Source organism: Corythoichthys intestinalis, chromosome 4 (assembly GCF_030265065.1).
Source record: "Corythoichthys intestinalis isolate RoL2023-P3 chromosome 4, ASM3026506v1, whole genome shotgun sequence".
Lineage (NCBI taxonomy): Eukaryota > Metazoa > Chordata > Actinopteri > Syngnathiformes > Syngnathidae > Corythoichthys > Corythoichthys intestinalis.
In genome coordinates, this window is record NC_080398.1 from 58,528,289 (window position 1) to 58,547,918 (window position 19,630).

At 41.6% G+C, this 19,630-nt stretch overlaps 1 protein-coding gene and 1 non-coding gene across 2 annotated transcripts in view; both read left to right on the forward strand.

Annotated features, from left to right (window-relative positions):
• The first annotated feature begins 10,300 nt into the window (after positions 1-10,300).
• Positions 10,301-10,372, forward strand: trnam-cau (transfer RNA methionine (anticodon CAU)). The gene has a single exon. It is a non-coding gene; the product is annotated as a tRNA-Met (tRNA).
• A 4,676-nt stretch (positions 10,373-15,048) lies between these two features.
• wdr26a (WD repeat domain 26a) overlaps positions 15,049-19,630 on the forward strand; it is a 53,795-nt gene continuing 49,213 nt past the window's right edge. The window contains exon 1 of the mRNA XM_057833902.1: positions 15,049-15,730. Within this exon, the coding sequence (XP_057689885.1) occupies positions 15,441-15,730 (290 nt within the window). The 5' untranslated portion in view covers positions 15,049-15,440. The remainder of the gene's footprint in view (positions 15,731-19,630) is intronic.

Below are 19,630 nucleotides of genomic sequence, written 5' to 3' on the forward strand. Positions count from 1 at the left end.
CTGTTTTGTGTTTCCAAGCCATCTGTTATGTACTTACATTTATATCTTTACTTGTATGCATTATGTAGCCTTTTATTCTTAGTCAAAGCAATCATACATTCACATTCTGGTTAGTTTTAACATATACCATTTGTTGTCATAAGAGTAAGCTCAGTTATATTAGTCCTTTGAAGACCACAAAGGTGTAACATGAACCCCGCTTAGCCTACTCAAGTCTTTGTTCATCCAATCAGGGGAAGTCACAAGACAACCCCCAGAACCTTTCCTTGTTGACCATTGGTTTGAATGAGTAAAGTAAACGCCCACTAGATTGTAAAATGTGAGGTGTATATTGGAGTCAGATTCTGTAATGTGTGTGCCAGATTTCTTAAATCATGAGTTTGTTGTTTGACCACACCCTGAGACTTTCAGTATTTATGTGTCGACTCCGTTTTTAGTAAAGCCTCCAGAACAGAAAAAGAATGCGCGGCGTTGAAGGTACGAGGTCGAGAGCCAACGCCAACACATCACAACACTAAACCAATCGATCCATGGTTTCTGTTACAATTTTTTTTTGTCATTAGCAGCAAACAATTCCCATTCTGTGCATGAAAAGCAGAGTGGCGCAGTGGTGGTGTCCTGGCTTCTTAACCCAGCGGTCGATGGGATTGAAGCAACCCTCCCCTATTTAGACTCATATCTTCTATAGCAGAGCACTGAGGGCAAAAGGTATTGAGACATAAGGTGTTCAAAATGTTGCTGTTTCAAGCTTTACCCTTCAGTCTTCTTGATAATAGGAAAATAACCTTTTCACTATTCACGCTCTTTAATCTGGTGAAAATTGACTTCCTTCACTATTAGATCATTAGAAATCCCCAATGTTCATCATCTTGAAGATTCAATTTCAGGTCAGCACTACAATCTTTTGGTTCTTATAAAGCCATCCATTGACTCAAACAGCTTCAATTCAGCCAATTGAAGGTAACCGGTGGCAGTGGTGGGATTCGAACCCACACCTCCTGAGAGACTGGAATCTGAATCCGGCAGCTTGGACCACTCGTATCTTCTATGGCAGATCACTAAGGGAAATAGGTATTGAGACTAAAGATTTCAAGATGTTGTGGTTGTTGTTTCAAGCTTTATCCTTCAGTCTGCTTGATAATGGGAAAATGACGTTTCCTCAATTCATGTTCTTTCATCTGGTGAAAATTGACTACCTTCAATATTAGATCGTTAGAAATCCCCAATGTTGGTTGTCTTGAAGACTCAATTTCAGATTAACACTACAGGTAAAGATAATTATATTTAGATATCTGAAAAGAATTGCCACAGGACCAGATTGTTCAAGAATGTATGAGTGCAAACGGAATCAGAAAAGCAAAGGGGACTGTTCTGCCATCGCTGGCAAAGTAAATATAGTTGCATGCACTTTCTGTTTCTAGTTTGAGATTTTATCTAACTTAATTGGAAATGCTCACGTTAAAGCATCCTGTTCCTTTAAGAGACTGCTTGCTTGAGACTGGTCACGTGATCTCACACCAGAAGTGGTTAGAGCTAACAGCATTTACCCGTGTCCTCCCACGCTCTGTAGACACGTAGCACCTATATACTAGTACATCCCATGTACTCGTGACATCGTCGTTTCACCCTTCCAATTGTCAGTGAACCTAGAGTCAGCTGGTCAAACTGGTTTTCAGAGTCTTGATGAGTGGAAGGTGTTAAGCTGACTGCCTTCGTGTACAGCACAAACATAGGAGGGCAGGACAGGGACAATGTTTTGGCTCTTAAAAAGCCATCCATTGCCCAGAAAATCTTCGATCCAGCGAACTGCAGGAAACCAGGTGGCAGTGGTGGGAATCAAACCCACGCCTCCTGAGACACTGGAACCTTGATCCAGCACCTTGGACCATTCGGCCCCACTATCCTGTTTTAGGATTCTAAGCTATCACAACCGTAAAGCAATCAATCCATGGTTTCTCTTACAAATTATTAATCCATAGGAGCGAACAATTCCAAATGTGAGCATGAATAGCAGAGTGGCGCAGCGGAGGCGTGCTGGGCCCATAACCCAGAGGTCGATGGATCGAGCCCATCCTCTGCTAGTTACACTAGTATCTTCCATTGCCGAGGGCAAAAAGTATAGAGACTAAAGGTGTTCAATACGTTGCAGTTGTTGTTTCAAGCTTTACCCTTCAGTCTGCTTGATAATGGGAAAATGAACTCTCTTCCATTCATGCACTTTAATCTGGTGAAAATTGACTCCCTTCTCTATTAGACCACAATGTTGGTCGGCTTGATGAGTCAATTTTAAATGACCATGTTAGGTGAAGATAATTAATATTAATTAATTAAATTTAGATATCTGAAAAGAATTGTCACATGACCAGATTATTCAAGAATGGATGAGTGTAAATTGAATCAGAAAAGCAAAGAGTACAATCTTTTGGTTCTTACAAAGCCATCCATTGACTCGAAAATCTTCGATATAGCCAATTGCAGGAAACGAGGCGGGATTCAAAACTACGCCTTCTGAGAGACTGGAATCGGAATCTAGCGCCTTGTACCGCTCGGACACACTACTCTGCTTTGTGATTCTAAGCCATCACAACCCTAAACCAATTGATCCATGGTTTCTGTTATAGAGTGTTTATTCAACTGAAGCGAACACTTCCGATCACCTCCATGAAAAGCAGTGTGACGCAGTGGCAGCTTGCTGGGCCAATAACCCAGATGTCATTGGATTGAAACCATCCTCTGCTAAGTAGACTCGTATGTTCTTTGGCTGAGGGCAGAAGGTATTGAGACTAAAGGTGTTTGAAACGTTGCAGTTGTTGTTTCAAGCTTTACCCTTCAGTCTGCTTGATAATGGGTAAATTACCAGTCCTCAAGTAATGCTCTTTAATCTGGTGGAAATTGAAGACCTTCACTAATAAATCTTTAGATATGCACAATGTTGTTTGTTTTGAAGAGTCCATTTTAGATCACCACTTAAGGTAAAGATAATAAAATTTAGACATCTGAAATAATTGCTTCAGGACCAGATTGTTCAAGAATGCATGAGTGCATACAGAATCAAAGAGGACAATCTTTTGGTTCTTATAAAGCCATCCATTGACCTGAAAACCCTCGATATAGCCAATTGCAGGACACCAGTTGGCAGTGGTGGGATTCGAACGCATCCTGAAAGACTGGAACCTGAATCCAGCGCCTTGGACCGCTCGGCCACACTACCCTGCTTTGTGATCATAAGCCGTCACAGCCCTGAAGCAGTTGATCCATCGTTTCTGTTACAAAGTGTTTTATCAAGCGCAGCGGGCTGGGCCTATGACCCAGAGGTCGAGGGTTCAAGACCATTTTCTGGTACTTAAACTCGTATCTTCTTTGGCAGAGCGCTGAGGGCAAAAGGTAGTGAGACGAAAGGTGTTCAGAATATTGTGGTTGTTGTTTCAGCAAGAGCATAAATTGGGGAAAGGTCATTTCCCCATTATCAAGCAGACTGAAGGGTGAAGCTTGAATCAACAACCCAACATTTTGAACACCTTTAGTCTGAATACCTTTTACCCTCAGCCAAAAAAAGATATCATTGCACGTAGCAGAGGATGATTTCAAGCCATCCAACTCTGGGTTATGGGACCAGCACGCATCCGCTGCACCACTCTGCTGCTCATGTAGAGAATTTGAAGTGTTCGCTGCTGCTGATACAACACTTTGTAACAGAAATCATGGATTGATTGCTTTAGGGTTGTGATGGCTTAGGCTCACAAAGCAGCGTAATGTGTCCGAGCGATACAAGGCGCTGGATTCAGGTTCCTGTCTCTAAGGACGTGTTGATTGGAATCCTGGTGTCCTGCAATTGGCTGTATCGAGGATTTTTGGGTCAATGGATGGCTTCATAAGCACCAAAAAATTGTCCTCTTTCCTTTTCTGATTGTATTTGGACTCATGGATTGTTAAATAGTCTGGTCCTGTAGCAATTTTTTTTTAGATATCTAAATTAAATTATCTTTAGCTGTAGTGCTAATCTGAAATGGACTCTTAAAGACGACCAACATTGGGGATTTCTAACGATCTAATAGTGAAGGTAGTCAATTTTCACTAGATTAGAGAGCATGAATTGAGGAGAGGTCATTCTCCCATTATCAAGTAGACTGAATGGTAAAGCTTGAAACAACAAACACAGCATTTTGAACACCTTTCATCTCACTACCTTTTGCCCTCAGCCAAAGACGATTCAAGTTCAAGTAGCGGAGGATGGTTTAAATCCCTGGGTTACGGGCCCAGCCCGCTGCGCCACTCTGCTTTTCGTGCACAGAATTGGAATTGCTCGCTGCTGTTGATCAACAATTTGTTCCAGAAACCATGGATCGATTGCTTTAGGGTTGTGATGGCTTAGAATCCCTAAACAGGGTAGTGTGGCTGAGCTGTCCAAGCCGCTGGATTCGGGTTCCAGTCTCTCAGGAGGTGTGGTTTCAAATGCCACCACTTCCAACTCCGTGCACGAAAAGCAGTGGTGCAGTGGCCTGAGCCTATAACCCAGAGGTCAAGGGATTGAACCCATCCTCTTCTACGTAAATGCGTATCTTCCTTGGCAGAGCACTGAGGGCAAAAGGTGTTCAAAATGTTTGTGTTTGTTGTGTAAAGCGTTAACCTTCAGTCTCCTTGATAATGGGAAAATGACCTCTTCTCAATTCATGGTCTTTAATCTGTTAAAAAATGACCACCTTCACTATTAGATCTTTAGTCATCCCAAATTTTGGTTGTCTTGAAGAGTCCATGTTGGATTAGCACTACAGGTAAAGATAATTAAATTTAGATATCTGAAAAGAATTACCACAGGACCAGATTGTTGAAGAATGCATGAGTGCAAACAGAATCACAAAAGCAAAGAGTACAATCTTTTATAGCCAGTTGCAGGACACCAGGTGGCAGTGGTGGCATTTGAACCCACGCCTCCTGAGAGACCAAAACCTTAATCGAGTGTTTTGGCCTGCTCGTCCGCAGTAACCTGTTTTGTGACTCGAAGGCCAACACAACCCAAAAGGAATTGATCCATGGTTTGTTACAGAGTGTTTTATCAACAGCAGTCACCAATTCCATTTCTTCACATGAAAAGCAGCGTGGCGCAGCAGAAGCGTGCTGGGTCCGTAACCCAGAGGTCGATGGATTGCAACCATCTTCTGCTACTTACTTCTTGCCTGTTTGTTCTTTGGCTAAGGGCAAAAGGTCTTGAGTCTGAAGGTGTTAAAAATGTTGCAGTTGCTGTTTCCAGCTTTAAGCTTGAGTTATGCTCCCGTGTTGCGGTGACGGCGTAGCAACTACGGGGTCATTCGACATTCGATGGTTCTCCGTCCAGGTGACGCATAGCTCTGTAATTCACCGCCAAGCCACGAGAGGGGTGTGGCGGTATGATTGTACGGTTTTGGGGCATGCTTGTTGACTTCCTCTTGTCTAGTTTAACAGAGAAAAAATAAACAATGCAAAATGGAACGCTTTAATATGGATCTTCAGCTCATCGAGATTGAATAAATGTTGATCATACAAATGTTGAGGCACAAGCGACGCAGAAGACTGTTTCGAGGCGGTCTGTCCAACTTGTGATGCCGCATAGAGAGTTCTAGCCTCGGGTGGAAACCAGCTAGCTGTGGATGCTAGCTTCAAACCGGCTTCAAGCACTGCGTCCAGCGTTTTGTCCAAGGTCCGCAAAGCCCTCCAAGCCCGATTTGTTTGCCGTGTTCTACAACCAGCCATAGCAAATTTCTGGCGTCTATGGAACTTCCCAAACTGCGTTGGAAGCCTTGATGTTAACGTTATCATAAAAGCACCGAGGCACTCTCAATCAGTGAGGATGTATCGTGTGTTAACTGTCTGTTGTTAAAAATTAAACATCAAAACAACTCTTTTGGCACCGAACCTGTGCTTTATTCTTCATTTACTTGAAGTGTGACACGTAAATAAGTCACAGACTCACAGCAAACATAAGTACACAATAAACGATGAAGTGCACCAACAAAAAATATGACATTTAGTGATAAAAAGCCGGCAGTTTTTGGCCGACTGGATCACCGCTTCGTGTGGCCACTCGATTCCGAACACACACGTCTCAGTGGTTCTTCCATTTTATTCAATCGCTGACCTTGCCATTTGGCAATCGTTATGATGTCTTGACAAGACTTGCTCTTCGATGATACTCCCCTGCGCTTGGTCCATTTTTGCGTGTAGAAAAATAATGTTTGATTCTATTCTACAATAGAATAGATTTCGCGCTGAACCTGAAAAAAAGAGTCTGAGTGGACCAATCACAGTCAATTTCCGCCGTCATATGCGTCGACGCGACGCTAGGGTTTGAAAATTCAATAGGAACACGTAAGGCTATGGTGCAGGGTCGTTAATCGGGTCTTCCTTGACGGGGCAGGTCTGACGCGGAAGCATAACTCGGCCTTTACCCTTCGGTCTGCTTGATAATGGGAAAATGACCTCCCCTCAGTTCATGCTCTTTAATCTGTGGAAAACTCACTACCTTCAGTATTAGATCGTTAAAAATTCCCAATGTTGTTTGATTTGAAGAGTCCATTTTAGATCAGCACTTCAGGTAAAGATAATAAAATTTAGACATCTGAAATTTATGCCTCAGGACCTGATTGTTCAAGAATGCATGAGTGCATACAGAATCAGAGAAGAAAAGAGAACAATCTTTTGGTTCCTAAAAAGCCATCCATTGACCCAAAAAACCCTCGATATACCCAATTGCAGAACACCAGTTTGCAGTGGTGGTATTCAAGCCCACGCCTCCTGAGAGATTGGAACTTGAATTCAGCGCCTTGGACCGCTCGGCCACACTACCCTGCTTTGTGATAATAAGCCAAAACAACACTGAAGCAGTCGATCCATGGTTTCTATAACAGACACGCACTACAATGGACTGTTCCATGACGACGGACTGAGTATCAGTCGCTTAGCTTCATTTAGTGCCGTTTAGCTTCGCTTAGCTCCCTTTAGCAACACTTAGCTCCGCTTAGCTGTTCGTTAGCTTCACTTAGGTCTCCAGCGTTTTTCACGCCGCTAAGCTCGCTATTTTTACAGCTCACTTGCTACTTTGCACGTCGGCTATCATTTATTTCGAACACATGAGCGAATGTGCTCTCCATGAGAGCCAAAGTGCAGTGAGGGAAAAGTTGAGAACAGGCCGCTAATGCCTCTTTTAACTTTCTTCTTCTTCACACCGAACATAAAATAAACGACAGCACACCCTGTGGCGAAACAATGCAGTACAGTTCCAATCAGTCATACAATAACACCCAACAGCTGGTTAACAGCATTTGCTAACGAAAAAAAAAATTAAATCTATTAGTGACACCACAAGCAATGATGAAGTATGTTTTTTACGGAGTGTAAAGCTTTCGGTTAGCGGTTTAGCGAACGTACCTCCAGTGAAAATTTCAAAATAAAAGCACGTCGTGTTCGTCATATTAGAATTAATATTATAAAATGTAGAGTAAATACTACAGAATACAGATTCTACACTAAGAATAGCTTTCAAATGACACTCTTTATGACAAATATGATTGGCAATGAATAATTATTAAAATTATTATACTACTATTATATATAGTAGTATACTATAATAATAATGCTAGAATTTTTTTAAAGACTTGTTTTGAATATTGTTGGAAAGGCAAAGTCAATGTTCTGAATCTGTTTACTTTCCATTCTTTTGCACTAGTAAATGCTATCAACATTTAACATCATTGTTTATTTGTGATTAATTATTGTTATTTACATGATTATTTGTACTTTAATAAATAATTTAAGTGTTCCAAAATGGTTTTGTGAATTAATAAGCATCAACAAAAATTTCATTGCTAAATTGGTAAAAAAAAGAAAATTATTAGATTAGTCGACTAATCATAAAATTAGTCAGCTGACCTGCTGACAGAAAATGTGTCGTTTAGGACAGCCCTAGTGTACCGGAACATATTTTCTCCACACACTTCTCACCTTTTTAACCCCTGACCCATGAAGAGGGCCCCTGGATATGTTCGCCTTAGGCCCCAAAATTGCCAAGTCCGCCACAACCCTGAAGCAGTCGACCCATGGTTTCTGTTACAAAGTGTTTTATTTACAGCAGCGGACGATTCTAATTCCGTGCACGAAAAGCAGAGTGGCTCAGCGGGCTGGGCCTATAACCCAGAGGGCGAGTATTCGAAACCATCTTCTGCTACTTAAACTTGGATGTTCTTTGGCAGAGTGCTGAGGGCAAAAGGTAGTGGGACAAAAGTGGTTCAAAATGTTGTGGTTGTTGTTTCAGCAAGAGCATGAATTGGGGAAAGGTCATTTCCCCATTATCAAGCAAACTGAAGGTTAAAGCTTGAAACAACAACCCAACATTTTGAACACCTCTAGTCACAATACCTTTTACCCTCAGCCAAAAAAGATACCAGTCTACATAGCAGAGGATGATTTCGAGCCACCCAACTCTGGGTTATGGGACCAGCACGCTTCTGCTGGGCCACTCTGATGTTCATGCAGAAAATTGGAAGTGTTCGCTGCTGTTGATACAACAGTTTGTAACAGAAACCATGGATTGATTGCTTTAGGGTTGTGATGGCTTAGGCTCACAAAGCAGGCTAGTGTGTCGGAGCAGTACAGGGCGCTGGATTCAGGTTCCAGTCTCTCAGGAGGTGTGGATTTGAGTCCTGGTGTCCTGCAATTGGCTGTATCGAGGATTTTCATGTCGATGGATGGCTTTTTAAGAACCGAAAAATTGTCATCTTTCCTTTTCTGATTCTATTTGGACTCATGCATTGTTAAATAGTCTAGTCCTGTAGCAATTTTTTTTCAGATATCTAAATTTAATTATCTTTAGCTGTAGTGCTAATCTGAAATGGACTCTTAAAGACGACCAATATTGGCCATTTCTAACGATCTAATAGTGAAGGTAGTCAATTTTCACAAGATCAAAGAGCATGAATTGAGGAGAGGTCATTTTCCCATTATCAAGTAGACTGAAGCTTAAAGCTTGAAACAACAAACATAGCATTTTTTCTCTTCTCTGGCTGGGCATCCGCCCTGCGCTCCGTCGCGGGTCGCTGGCTGGGCGCCGGTGTATCAGCGGGGTGTCGCCTGCACCGGCGGGGGACCCTGCCTTGCCTGGGGCTTGGTGGGCCGCTGGGGGTCCCGTGGCGTGCCGTGCCGGTTGGGGGGCTGTGGCTGTGGCTCGTGGCCCGGGTGGGCGGGCGGGGGTGGGTGTAGGCGTGGGGTTGGTGATGCGTCCCCTCCTGCCATCCCTGAAGGCCGGTTGATGGGCACGCGGGTGGCCCGGGGGACCACCCTGGGTCCCGGGGGGGGGGACGGTGGCTCCTTTGCTGGGCGGTGGGAGGAGGGATGGGCTGCGCATGGCCCCCCCAACCCCCCGCCCGCCCTCCCTCCCCGGGCTGGCTGGGTGGGGGCCGTGGCCCTGGGTTGGCATGGCTGTCGCGCGCCCGGTGGGGCTTGCGTGCTGCTGGATGTGGTAGGGCATGCTTGGGTTGGGGGTTCCGGTGCCAGGATTGGCGATGCGGCGGCGTAGGGTTGGTCGCCAACGGGCTTACACTCATAAGAGATTCACACGATTACTGGGTTCTAGATCACAGAACTGATTTGTGTACACTCTACCCCTTTCAATCACTTAGCTTATAGTCTTATAGACACCCCCACCCCCATTCTCCTCTTTTACTGGCCAATAGGCCCCCACATGGTGTAAACCTGAAATACATCTCGCTGACGATAGCACCAGCATATTAGTAACTAGTTTAGATGTTCAATGTATTTCTTGTTGTTGTTTGTGTATGTGTTTCTTTTCTTTCTTCTCTTGTATTTCTTTTCTTCTGTCCCCCCATAATCCCTTCCTGTTCGCTGCTTTGTCATAATAAAAAGGTATTTTGAATGATCACAATGGGAGTATGTCAGACTCTCAATGTGAAACATTAAAACTGTTCAGAATCCGGGCACTTAGACTTCCATTCTCTGTGTCAAACAGCTGAACAGGACAGGTTTAAAAAAACAAAAAACAAAAACAAAAAACAAAAACAAAACAAAACAAAAAAAAAACATAGCATTTTGAACACCTTTCATCTCACTACCTTTTCCTCGATATAGGCAGTGGTGGCATTTGAACCCACGCCTCCTGAGAGACCAAAAACTTAATCTAGCATTTTGGACCGCACGGCCACAGTAACCCTTTTTGCGACTCTAAGCCATCACAACCCTAAAGCAATCGATCCATGGGTTCTGTTACAGAATGTTTTCTCAACAGCAGCAAATAATTCTAGTTTTTGGCATGAAAAGCAGAGTGGCGCAGCGGAAGCGTGCTGGGCCCATAACCCAGAGGTCGATGGATCGAAACCATCCTCTGCTACTTAGTTCTTGTCTGTTTGTTCTTTGGCTGAGGGGGAAAGGTATTGAGATTGAAGGTGTCCAAAATGTTGCAGTTTCCAGCTTTATCCTTCAGTCTGCTTGACAATTGGAAAATAACCTTTCTTCAACTCATGTCAGTCATCAGACAGTCAAACGTGCATTTAAGGGGGAAATATGGACCGGCACATTAGTGATGTGTCGGTTGCGAACCAACCGGTACAAAGAGCTCTGTCATTTTCTCTCTTTTTTCTTCTCTCGCTCTCTCGCTCTATGTCCCTCTCTCTTTTTCATGTGTCTGAACCGAGGTTTGTCAGAATGGCAGTTAGGGCATATCTTGAAGAACCACACATTTCAAGGGCATCTGATCCACTGAGCTGGTGGAAATACAGAGCTTCTGTCTACCTCCGTTTGATCAAAGTAATGGAGAGTAGATTGTGCATTGTAGCAACATCTGTACCGTCAGTGAGGGTGTTCTCAAAGACTGGACAAATAATTACTGAGAGAAGGAGCCGGATCAGCCCGTCCAAGTTGAAGTATTTAGTTTTCTTGAATGCAAATTTAAAATAAAGCAAGGAGTTGCTTATGTTTGTTTTGTTCGTTGCTGCTGTTGCCGTTTCTTCTCACTATTTTTGTTATAATGCAGCAGGTTTGATTGTTGTTGGTGTTTGATTGTTGTTGGTTGAAGTTTAATTTTGTTGCTTGTTTATCGTTTGGAGCCTTCTAATGTTCAATAACATAAGTAAAAACCATTTTCTTTGCTTGATAATGGTTTCCATTTGCAGTCAGTAGAGTGCAATGATTAGTTCACCACGTCATTAATCAAAATGTGTGCTAAATTTGTCATAAATATTTAAAAAACAAGCTAAAGTTAAAAGAGCCGCTTGAGAGCCAAAAAGAGCCGGCTCTTTTCACTGAGCCGAGCCACATGAACCAGATCACCAAAAAAGAGCTGAAAATCCCATCACTACAGCACATTCAGCAAGTGAAAAGGGGTATAGGTAAGTCTGAACGTAATGAAAATAATTTACTTAATAATGGTAGGGTCAATTCTATCCTTAAAACATATGGGAAGATAATCTAAAACACCTATATAACTGAACGCATTATATAATGAAAAAAAAAAGTTGCTTAAAAGTTTGTGCGGACAATTTCAGTATGCTGAAAAGTTTTTTTTTTTTTTTTTTACATGACAAAATACTCTTTGAAATTTTTATTGTTATTGTCAGAAGAAATAAATGGTTTTTTTTTCAAACCACATTTTTCCCACAACTGTAAATGTTACAGGAGAGATCAAAAGACAGCATGCTTTGTATGAATTTTTGGAACATTTCAACTAAGGCTGCAACAACTAATCGATTAAATCAATTAAAATAAATCAATAAGTTAGCTGCCAACTAATTTGAGAAACAATTTTTGCTGGCAGCTACACTGCTGGCCAACAGTATTGGCACCTCTGCAATTGTGTCGGATAATGCAATTTCTCCCCAAAACGATTGAAATAGCTTACCACATGAATGGTATTTTTAGACCGTACGTCGCCAGCTTAACCAGGAAGTGGGTCAACATAGACACGCCCTCGTATACAACTCATGTTATTACTCCTTTTTTCTGCCTGTAATCTTTCAAAAAAGAACATGCCAAGTGAACAGTGCTGCTATGGAACTTGTAGAAATGACTCTAGACATTACGACATATGAAGGATGAATACTGTAAAGAATGGATCAACTTGTGCGACGTCAAAAGACCAGTCTAACGCCAGCAAGGTGAATCCATTTACCTTCATATGCAGTAAACATTTTGTTGGGGGCCATGGTCCTACAGAGGATGAAGAGGTAAGCCATTTTGATATTTTTACTTATTATTCAGCGTCGCGTTTTGGCTCCATCTGATGCTATATGTCGCGACAAAAGAACAATTTTAAATGAATGTGTATCCACTATATGCTACGACAAGAGAACGCGATGCTAGCGTTGATTAGTCGTTTCCAACTGGCACTAGGAGGACTTTATTGCCACAGTATGATTCAACAAAGTTGCTATATAAGGACTAGCGCTAGCTATTAGCCGTTTTTAAGAGGATTATATCCACTTCAAGTTTAGAAGGCAAGGTAAAGTGGATTATATCTTTGCAAATGTAGTAACCTGTTTTTTAATGTTAGTTTGTTTTTAAGCACTCAGACAACACTAGTCATTTTTTATTTAAATCATTGCCTGATTAAATATTATGTTCTACTTGATATATACTTAAAAACTTATTAACATATTAAGTATTTCAAATATATATTTTTTCCTATTTTAAACAATGCCCCCTACCCCTTTCTTAGCAGAGAATGGTTTGACTCTGCTCTGGCGCTCTCAAGTGCTACGCATTTTCTTGTCTTTGCCAGTGACTTTAGCTGGAGGAGAGCGAGCCTTCAGTGTAAAATGAGTAGAGTGAATTTTGGCAGTCTTTGGAGCCTTTTTTTAATTCGCTAAAGCCTTACAATCCCTTTCCCTACGATTAGAAATATCATGGGACGCAATGTGGGGAAGCAAGGTAGCAAATGATCTTTTTCTTAACACCTTATTTTATTTCCCAACGCAGAGAAGATGTATCAACTGGTAGCACTACGCACAGTCATGGTTCCACTTCCCATCATGCATTTGGGCATGGCTACAGTATCATTTACTGAAAGCTCAACAAATACACTAGATGGCAATATTTAGTCACAATATACAAAGTCACAAGTCTTTCTATCCGTGGATCCCTCTCACAGAAAGAATGTTAATAATGTAAATGCCATCTTGTGGATTTATTGTCATAATAAAGAAATACAGTACTTATGTACTGTATGTTGAATGTATATATTCGTCCGAGTTTTATTCATTTTTTTCTTAATGCATTGCCACAATGTATATGATCGGGAAAAATTATCGGGAATGATTGGAATTGAATCGGGAGCAAAAAAAAAGCAATCGGATCGGGAAATATCGGGATCGGCATATACTCAAACTAAAACGATCTGGATCGGATCGGGAGCAAAAAAATATGATCGGAACAATGCAAAACTACTGGTATTTCCCCCACTTCCACAACATTGGTGTCTTTTTACATGACTTGCAGAGGCTGCTGCTGGCCGGAAAAAAAAAACTTCTAATATCTCTCCTCTCTGGAGGGGGCGGAGGAGGCGGCATGTTGTCGAAATGAATCTGTTGGGGCTGTGTGAGTATGTGTGTGTGTCTTTGTGGCTGGACGGGGGGGTCAACTCATCAGCCAACCAAACGTTCATTTGAGGGGGGAATGGACACACATTCAGCAAGTGAAAAGGGACAAATGTAAGTCTGAATTTAATGAAAATAATTCACTTAATAATGGTAGAGTCTATTCTATTATTGCAACATATAGGGAGACAATCTTGTAGAGGCTGGCTTGAGTAGTTTTGCAGGTTAGCAGGTTTGATGTTATGCTAACTCTGATGAGGGTCGGGCATTCAGTAGAAAAATTAGTGGGGTTTCCCCCACTTCCCCAACATTGATGTCTTTTTACATAACTTACAGTGGCTGCTGCTGGCTGAGAAAAACTTGTAATATCTCTCCTCTCTGAAGGAGACGGCATGTTGTCGACATGAATTTGTCGGGGCTGTGTTAGTATACGTTTGTGTGTGTGTCTGAATATAATGAAAATAATTCACTTAATAATGGTAGGGTCTATTCTATCATTACAACATATGGAAAGACGATCTTATGAAGGCTGGCCTGACCGCAGTAGTTTTGCAGGTTTGCAAGTTTAATGTTATGCTAACTCTGATGCAGGTCGGACTTTCAGTAGCAAAACTACTGGTGTTTCCCCCACTTCCACAACATTGGTGTCTTTTTACATGACTTGCAGAGGCTGCTGCTGGCCGGAAAAAAAAAACTTCTAATATCTCTCCTCTCTGAAGGGGGCGGAGGAGGCGGCATGTTGTCGACATTAATCTGTCGGGGCTGTGTAAGTGTTTCTTTGTGGCGGGACCGGGGCTTCAACTCATCAGCCAACCACACGTGCATTTGAGGGGAACAAAATGGACTGGCACATTCAGCAAGTAAAAAGGGATCAATGTAAGTCTGGATAAAATGAAAAAAATTCACTTCATAGTGGCAGGGTCTATTCTATCATTACAACATATGGGAAGACAATCCATATGACCTATAGAACTGAAGTCTTTATATTATGCAAATAAGGTTGCTTAAAAGTTGGTGGGGACAATTTGAGCATCCTGAAAAGTTGGTAGTGTTATGTCCCTACTGTTCCTATGCAAACCTACACGCTTGGTATAATATAATAATAATAATAATAAATTTTTAAAAAAGATAGGGGAATGAGACGCCCCCCCCCCCACCCAGTCAAAAGATTGGACGTCTAGCGCCGTGAGTGTCCGCCAATGAGTTAGCAAAGAAGTGACCTGAAAATGCCCCCAAATCAATAGGAAGTTACTGAATATCTACAGGAAGGGAACTATAAAAAAGACAAAAGCATCACCACGCAATTTCTCCAGAAATTGCATTTTCTGGTTACTTAAAGCGGTCCTTGAAGCATGCTGCTGTTCCCCAGCTGGTTAAACATTCGCCCAATGGAAAGAAAAGGATCCGGCACGTGTGCGCCCCTAGCGGTGACGCCGCACGTACAAAAAGACATGAAGGAATTTCCGCTGACGTCACTGCGTAAGTCCATAACAGGGCTGCAGCTGTCTGGGAGCAACAATAACAAGCTTTAATTACCAGTAACTTCAAAGCGACCGAAACGTTAGATGACAGCGCCAAATTCTGCCAAATTCCGCAAAATGTGGCTCTAGAAATCATTTTCGCCATCGTCTCTTCGTCCCCGGAGTCGAATTCTTGTGTTTTTTGTTGTTGTTGTCGTTTTTTTTTTTTTTTTTGACGCAGCAACCAACCGCGGCGAATCAAGCAGCAGACTCGGCCACAAGGGAACAACACAGTTTGGGGGTTTGCATCTGGGTCAGTGGGCCTGTCGGCGGCTCTGCCGGTGTTTTCGTTGCCCCGGAGTACTTCCACCGTGTCAGTCGTTCGTTTTTGTTGTCGAGCTGTGCTAACATGCAGGCTAACGGGGCAGCGGGAGAGCCTGAAGTGTCATGCCGAAACGGCACCCAAAACGGCGAGTCCTCCGCCGCCGGGGCAGCTCACTCCAATGGAGTTGTGTCAGGCGGCAACAATGGAAATCCCGTCAGTAACAACAACGGAGTGTCAGTCCAGCCCGCGTCTAACAACATCAACAACGGCTCCACCGACATCAACTGTGGCGTCAAGAAGAAGAAGCGCTTGTCTCAGTCAGAGGAAGACGTCATCCGGCTCATCGGCCAACATTTACACGATTTGGGTCTCAAGTAAGTCAACTGCGGTGCCAGTGTGGATTTCACTTGTTCACCTATCGACAAGACGGTGACATAAGCCCGTTTTTCCCTAACTATTTTGCGACAATACGGTGCAGTGAAGTAGCCTTCCATCATGGCAACAAAGTGCCTAATAACGTCATTTTGGATGAGCGCACCCATGCAGTCAGCTTTCAAAATACATAGAGAATAACATGGTGTCATTTTATCTAAAGAATATGGACCACAATTTTGAAATTAACATTATGATGCACGAATTATGACTTCTTTTTTTTTTACCCTTATATGGCAAGGGTTAGGAGTGGTAACCTTTTGGTACCTCACGATATGATACGATTTGCGATACAGAGCTTACGACAATGATTATCGATATATTGGTCAGGAAACCATTCCAAACTATTCTACAAAACAACTAATAAACAGAAAAAAAAGCTTCTGTTGTGAATTGGAATGAGTTTACAACTAGTAGACATCCAGTCCATTTGAATGGGTAGGTTGGCAGCAAATTCATTCGCTGCCAACCCTCCCATTTCAAACGGATTGAACGTATATGGCCATCAGTGGCAGCCAATGCTAGGCAACGAGGTAATTTTGGGCATTTCACATCATTACCATATTGATTTTCAGTCACTTCCTGTTCATTTTGGGGCATTTTATGAGTCACTTCCTTTTGATTTTGGGTTACAGAACAGGAAGTGGCCCGGGAATCTCCTACATAAATAGGCAGTGACTCAAACTCAACAGGAAGCGACCTGTAAATGGCCTGAAAATCGAAAGTGACTGTGAATGCTCTGGTTTCAAACGTTCGTTCGACCCTCCCAATCTAAATGGATTGGGCGTCGAGCGCCTTCAATGGCAGCCAGAGAGTTAACCAAGACACTATTATGGTGGAAGATTTTGGTAGCAACTTGTTGGTTCCTTTTATTTAAAAAAAAAAAAAATTTTTTTAACATTGACACCTTTTTAAAACGATATCTCGATTCTTGGCAGGAGCATTTGGGTAACTTTTTGAGATACAAAGTATCACGATATATCACCATTTCGATATTTTGTCACACCCCTTGCTAGGGTGACTAAATTTTAAAGAGGACACTCGGCCCGGCCTTGACATACTTAAATTTGACTCGAAATTCACTCAAAGATGCCTTACCACTTTAATATATCAATATAATATAATATACACTTTATATAATAATATAAAGTGTGCCTCCTCAAACTGGATAGAAAATTCAGTTTTATAACAAAATAATAGCTATACAGTATATCCAAAGACACAAATTTAAATTCTCAGAGGTTACTCAATAGGCTTTATTAATCATATAATAATAGAACGCGAGGGTGTAGGTTTGGGCTCAACATTGGTAGGGACGATATAACAGCATAACATGCATGTACACTTTTTGCTGGAGACTGGACATTAATAAGACCAAATAGATTGGGTAAACTGGGTCAGGACTACATTTCTCACGAATATGAACCTAATAAACTGATAGGCTAACTGATCATTGCAAAATAAATCTGTATTGAGTTATACAAGTGCTTCTCAAAAAGGCTTCAACTGGGACCATGTGCTTTGGTCAGATGATACCAAGATTGAGCATTTTGGAACCAAACATTCTAAGTGGGTTTGGCGTGCCATGAAAGATGCGCATGTTGAAAAGCACCTCATACCCACTGTGAAGTATGGGGGTGGGTCATTGATGCTGTGGGGCTGTTTCGCTTCCAAAGGCCCTGGGAACCTTGTTAGGGTGCATGGCATCATGAATGCTTTGAAATACCAGGACATTTTAAATTAAAATCTGTTGCCCTCTGCCCGAAAGCTGAAGATGGGTCGTCACTGGGTCTTTCAGCGAGACAGTGAACCTAAATATATGGCCAGATCTACAAAGAAATGGTTCACCAGACACAAAATCAAGCTCCTCCCATGGCTATCTCAGTCCCCAGACCTTGTTTTGTTGGCAAAAGGGGGTTGTACACTGTATTAACACCAGGGGTGCTAATAATTGTCACACACATTATTTGATGTCAAATAATTATTTCTTTATGTGGGATTTTCCCCCACTAAATAAATGCACTTGTAGTGAAGGTAGGATTTTTCTCCTTTTTTCCATTAAGGTCCCATATTATCTGAAAAAAATATTAGAAGCTAAAAAACACATCTTAACCAGGGGTGCCAATAATTATGGAGGTCCCTGTAAAAAATGGCTAATAGCTTAGGGACGGTATGACGGAAAATTTTTGCGGTTTCGAAACCTTGACGTTTTCATACCACGGTATGCCTTGAAACCGGTAATCGGGACTTGTCCAATAAGCGGCTTGAAAAATGAATGAAAACAAACTTTTGTTTTGCTTCATAAAAGCATCAAGCTGCTTCATACCTCGCACAGCCCCTCATCAGCAATCTTCATCATTCACAGATGAACCCCCTTATCCTGGATTAAATGGTATTATATTCAATTCAATTTTATTTGCATAGCCCTATATCACAAAAAGGTTGTGGAATACAATGTGGTATTGGTGTGTCAACGGAAGTCTTCCTAAACAGCTATTCAAGTCATCTGGTGAAAATTCTTCTAGAATTAATATTGCAATACAGTCGGTGTATATCGTAATATGCAAATAAAATGCAAACCTCCAAAAAGTAGCAATATCAGTTTTTTCCAAGATCGTTCATCCCTAATATAGGTCATAAGTTTTGAGACTTTTCACCATTCAGTTGAATGATTGTCAAAATGATTCATCAAGGGTGTATAAATAGTGTAGAATATACAATGAATATTAAAAATTTAAACAATATATAACATTTAACATTTTAAAAGTTTTTTTAAACAAACAAAAAAAGTCATTTGCGCGATATAAAGAGTGAAAGATTATAAGTTTAGTGTTGAATAGCTGTCCACTGTGGTGACCAATGTCCATAAAAGTGTTAAAAAGTCTACTGTAACACAATGTTTGCTCACTACAACTTGCTTGAAGGGCTTCATTAGTACTGACAACTCAATGCCTTTCCATACCTGAAGTATTCTTATAACAGCCATTATAAACACTAGTTCAAATTGCAGTTCACAAATTTTGAAATGAACTGTTCAGTTCCTAGTTCATAATTCAAAATTTTGAACTATTGTTCATGGTTTAAAAAAAAACGTTCATAGTTCTTTCTTCTCCCTAATAATTGCTGCAAGCTAATTCTTGAAAAAGTCCAAGAAGAACCACAGACAGAAATTATTTTCTCCACTTTAACACTGAAACGGTGTCAGATTTATCTTCATATTCAATTTCAAAACTGTGTCGATATTGACCTGTTTGTAAAACTCGATTAAATGTTGGTACTGGGCTGGTGTCCCGTCAAGATTTTTCACCAAATCAGAAATTGCAACTTTGTGGTTCTCCGCATACGTGTAATGTTACAAGCGGACATGGATGCAATGATTCCAAGGTAAACAGCAAAAACTTTCTATAAACAAAGGAATATGTACTTGCGTTTGGTCATGGACTCGCACGAAGGAAAGTTCTCCTCACACAAATCCTACTATGTGGCTGTGCTCAACTCGACTGCACACCGGTCTCTCACTGTTAAGGTCTTCCCCGTGCCGTTAAGCGTTTATTCACGCCATATTCATTTTGCACATATATGTTTATGTTGTAACTTGTTTATTTAGCACCTTTGGATCATATTGAGAGTCCAACTGAATGTCTCTTGTGTCAATGCTTCCGTATTTGCTAAAACAACACAGCCGTGACAGGCAGCTTGGGTTGCCAGGTTGGATAGTTTTCCGCTATTAACTCATTCACTCCCAGCCATTTTCACTACTGGTGCACGATTATTATTGGTCCGAGAATTATTGGTCCGATAATAGGAATTATGACGTCATCCCAATAAATCCAATAACATAA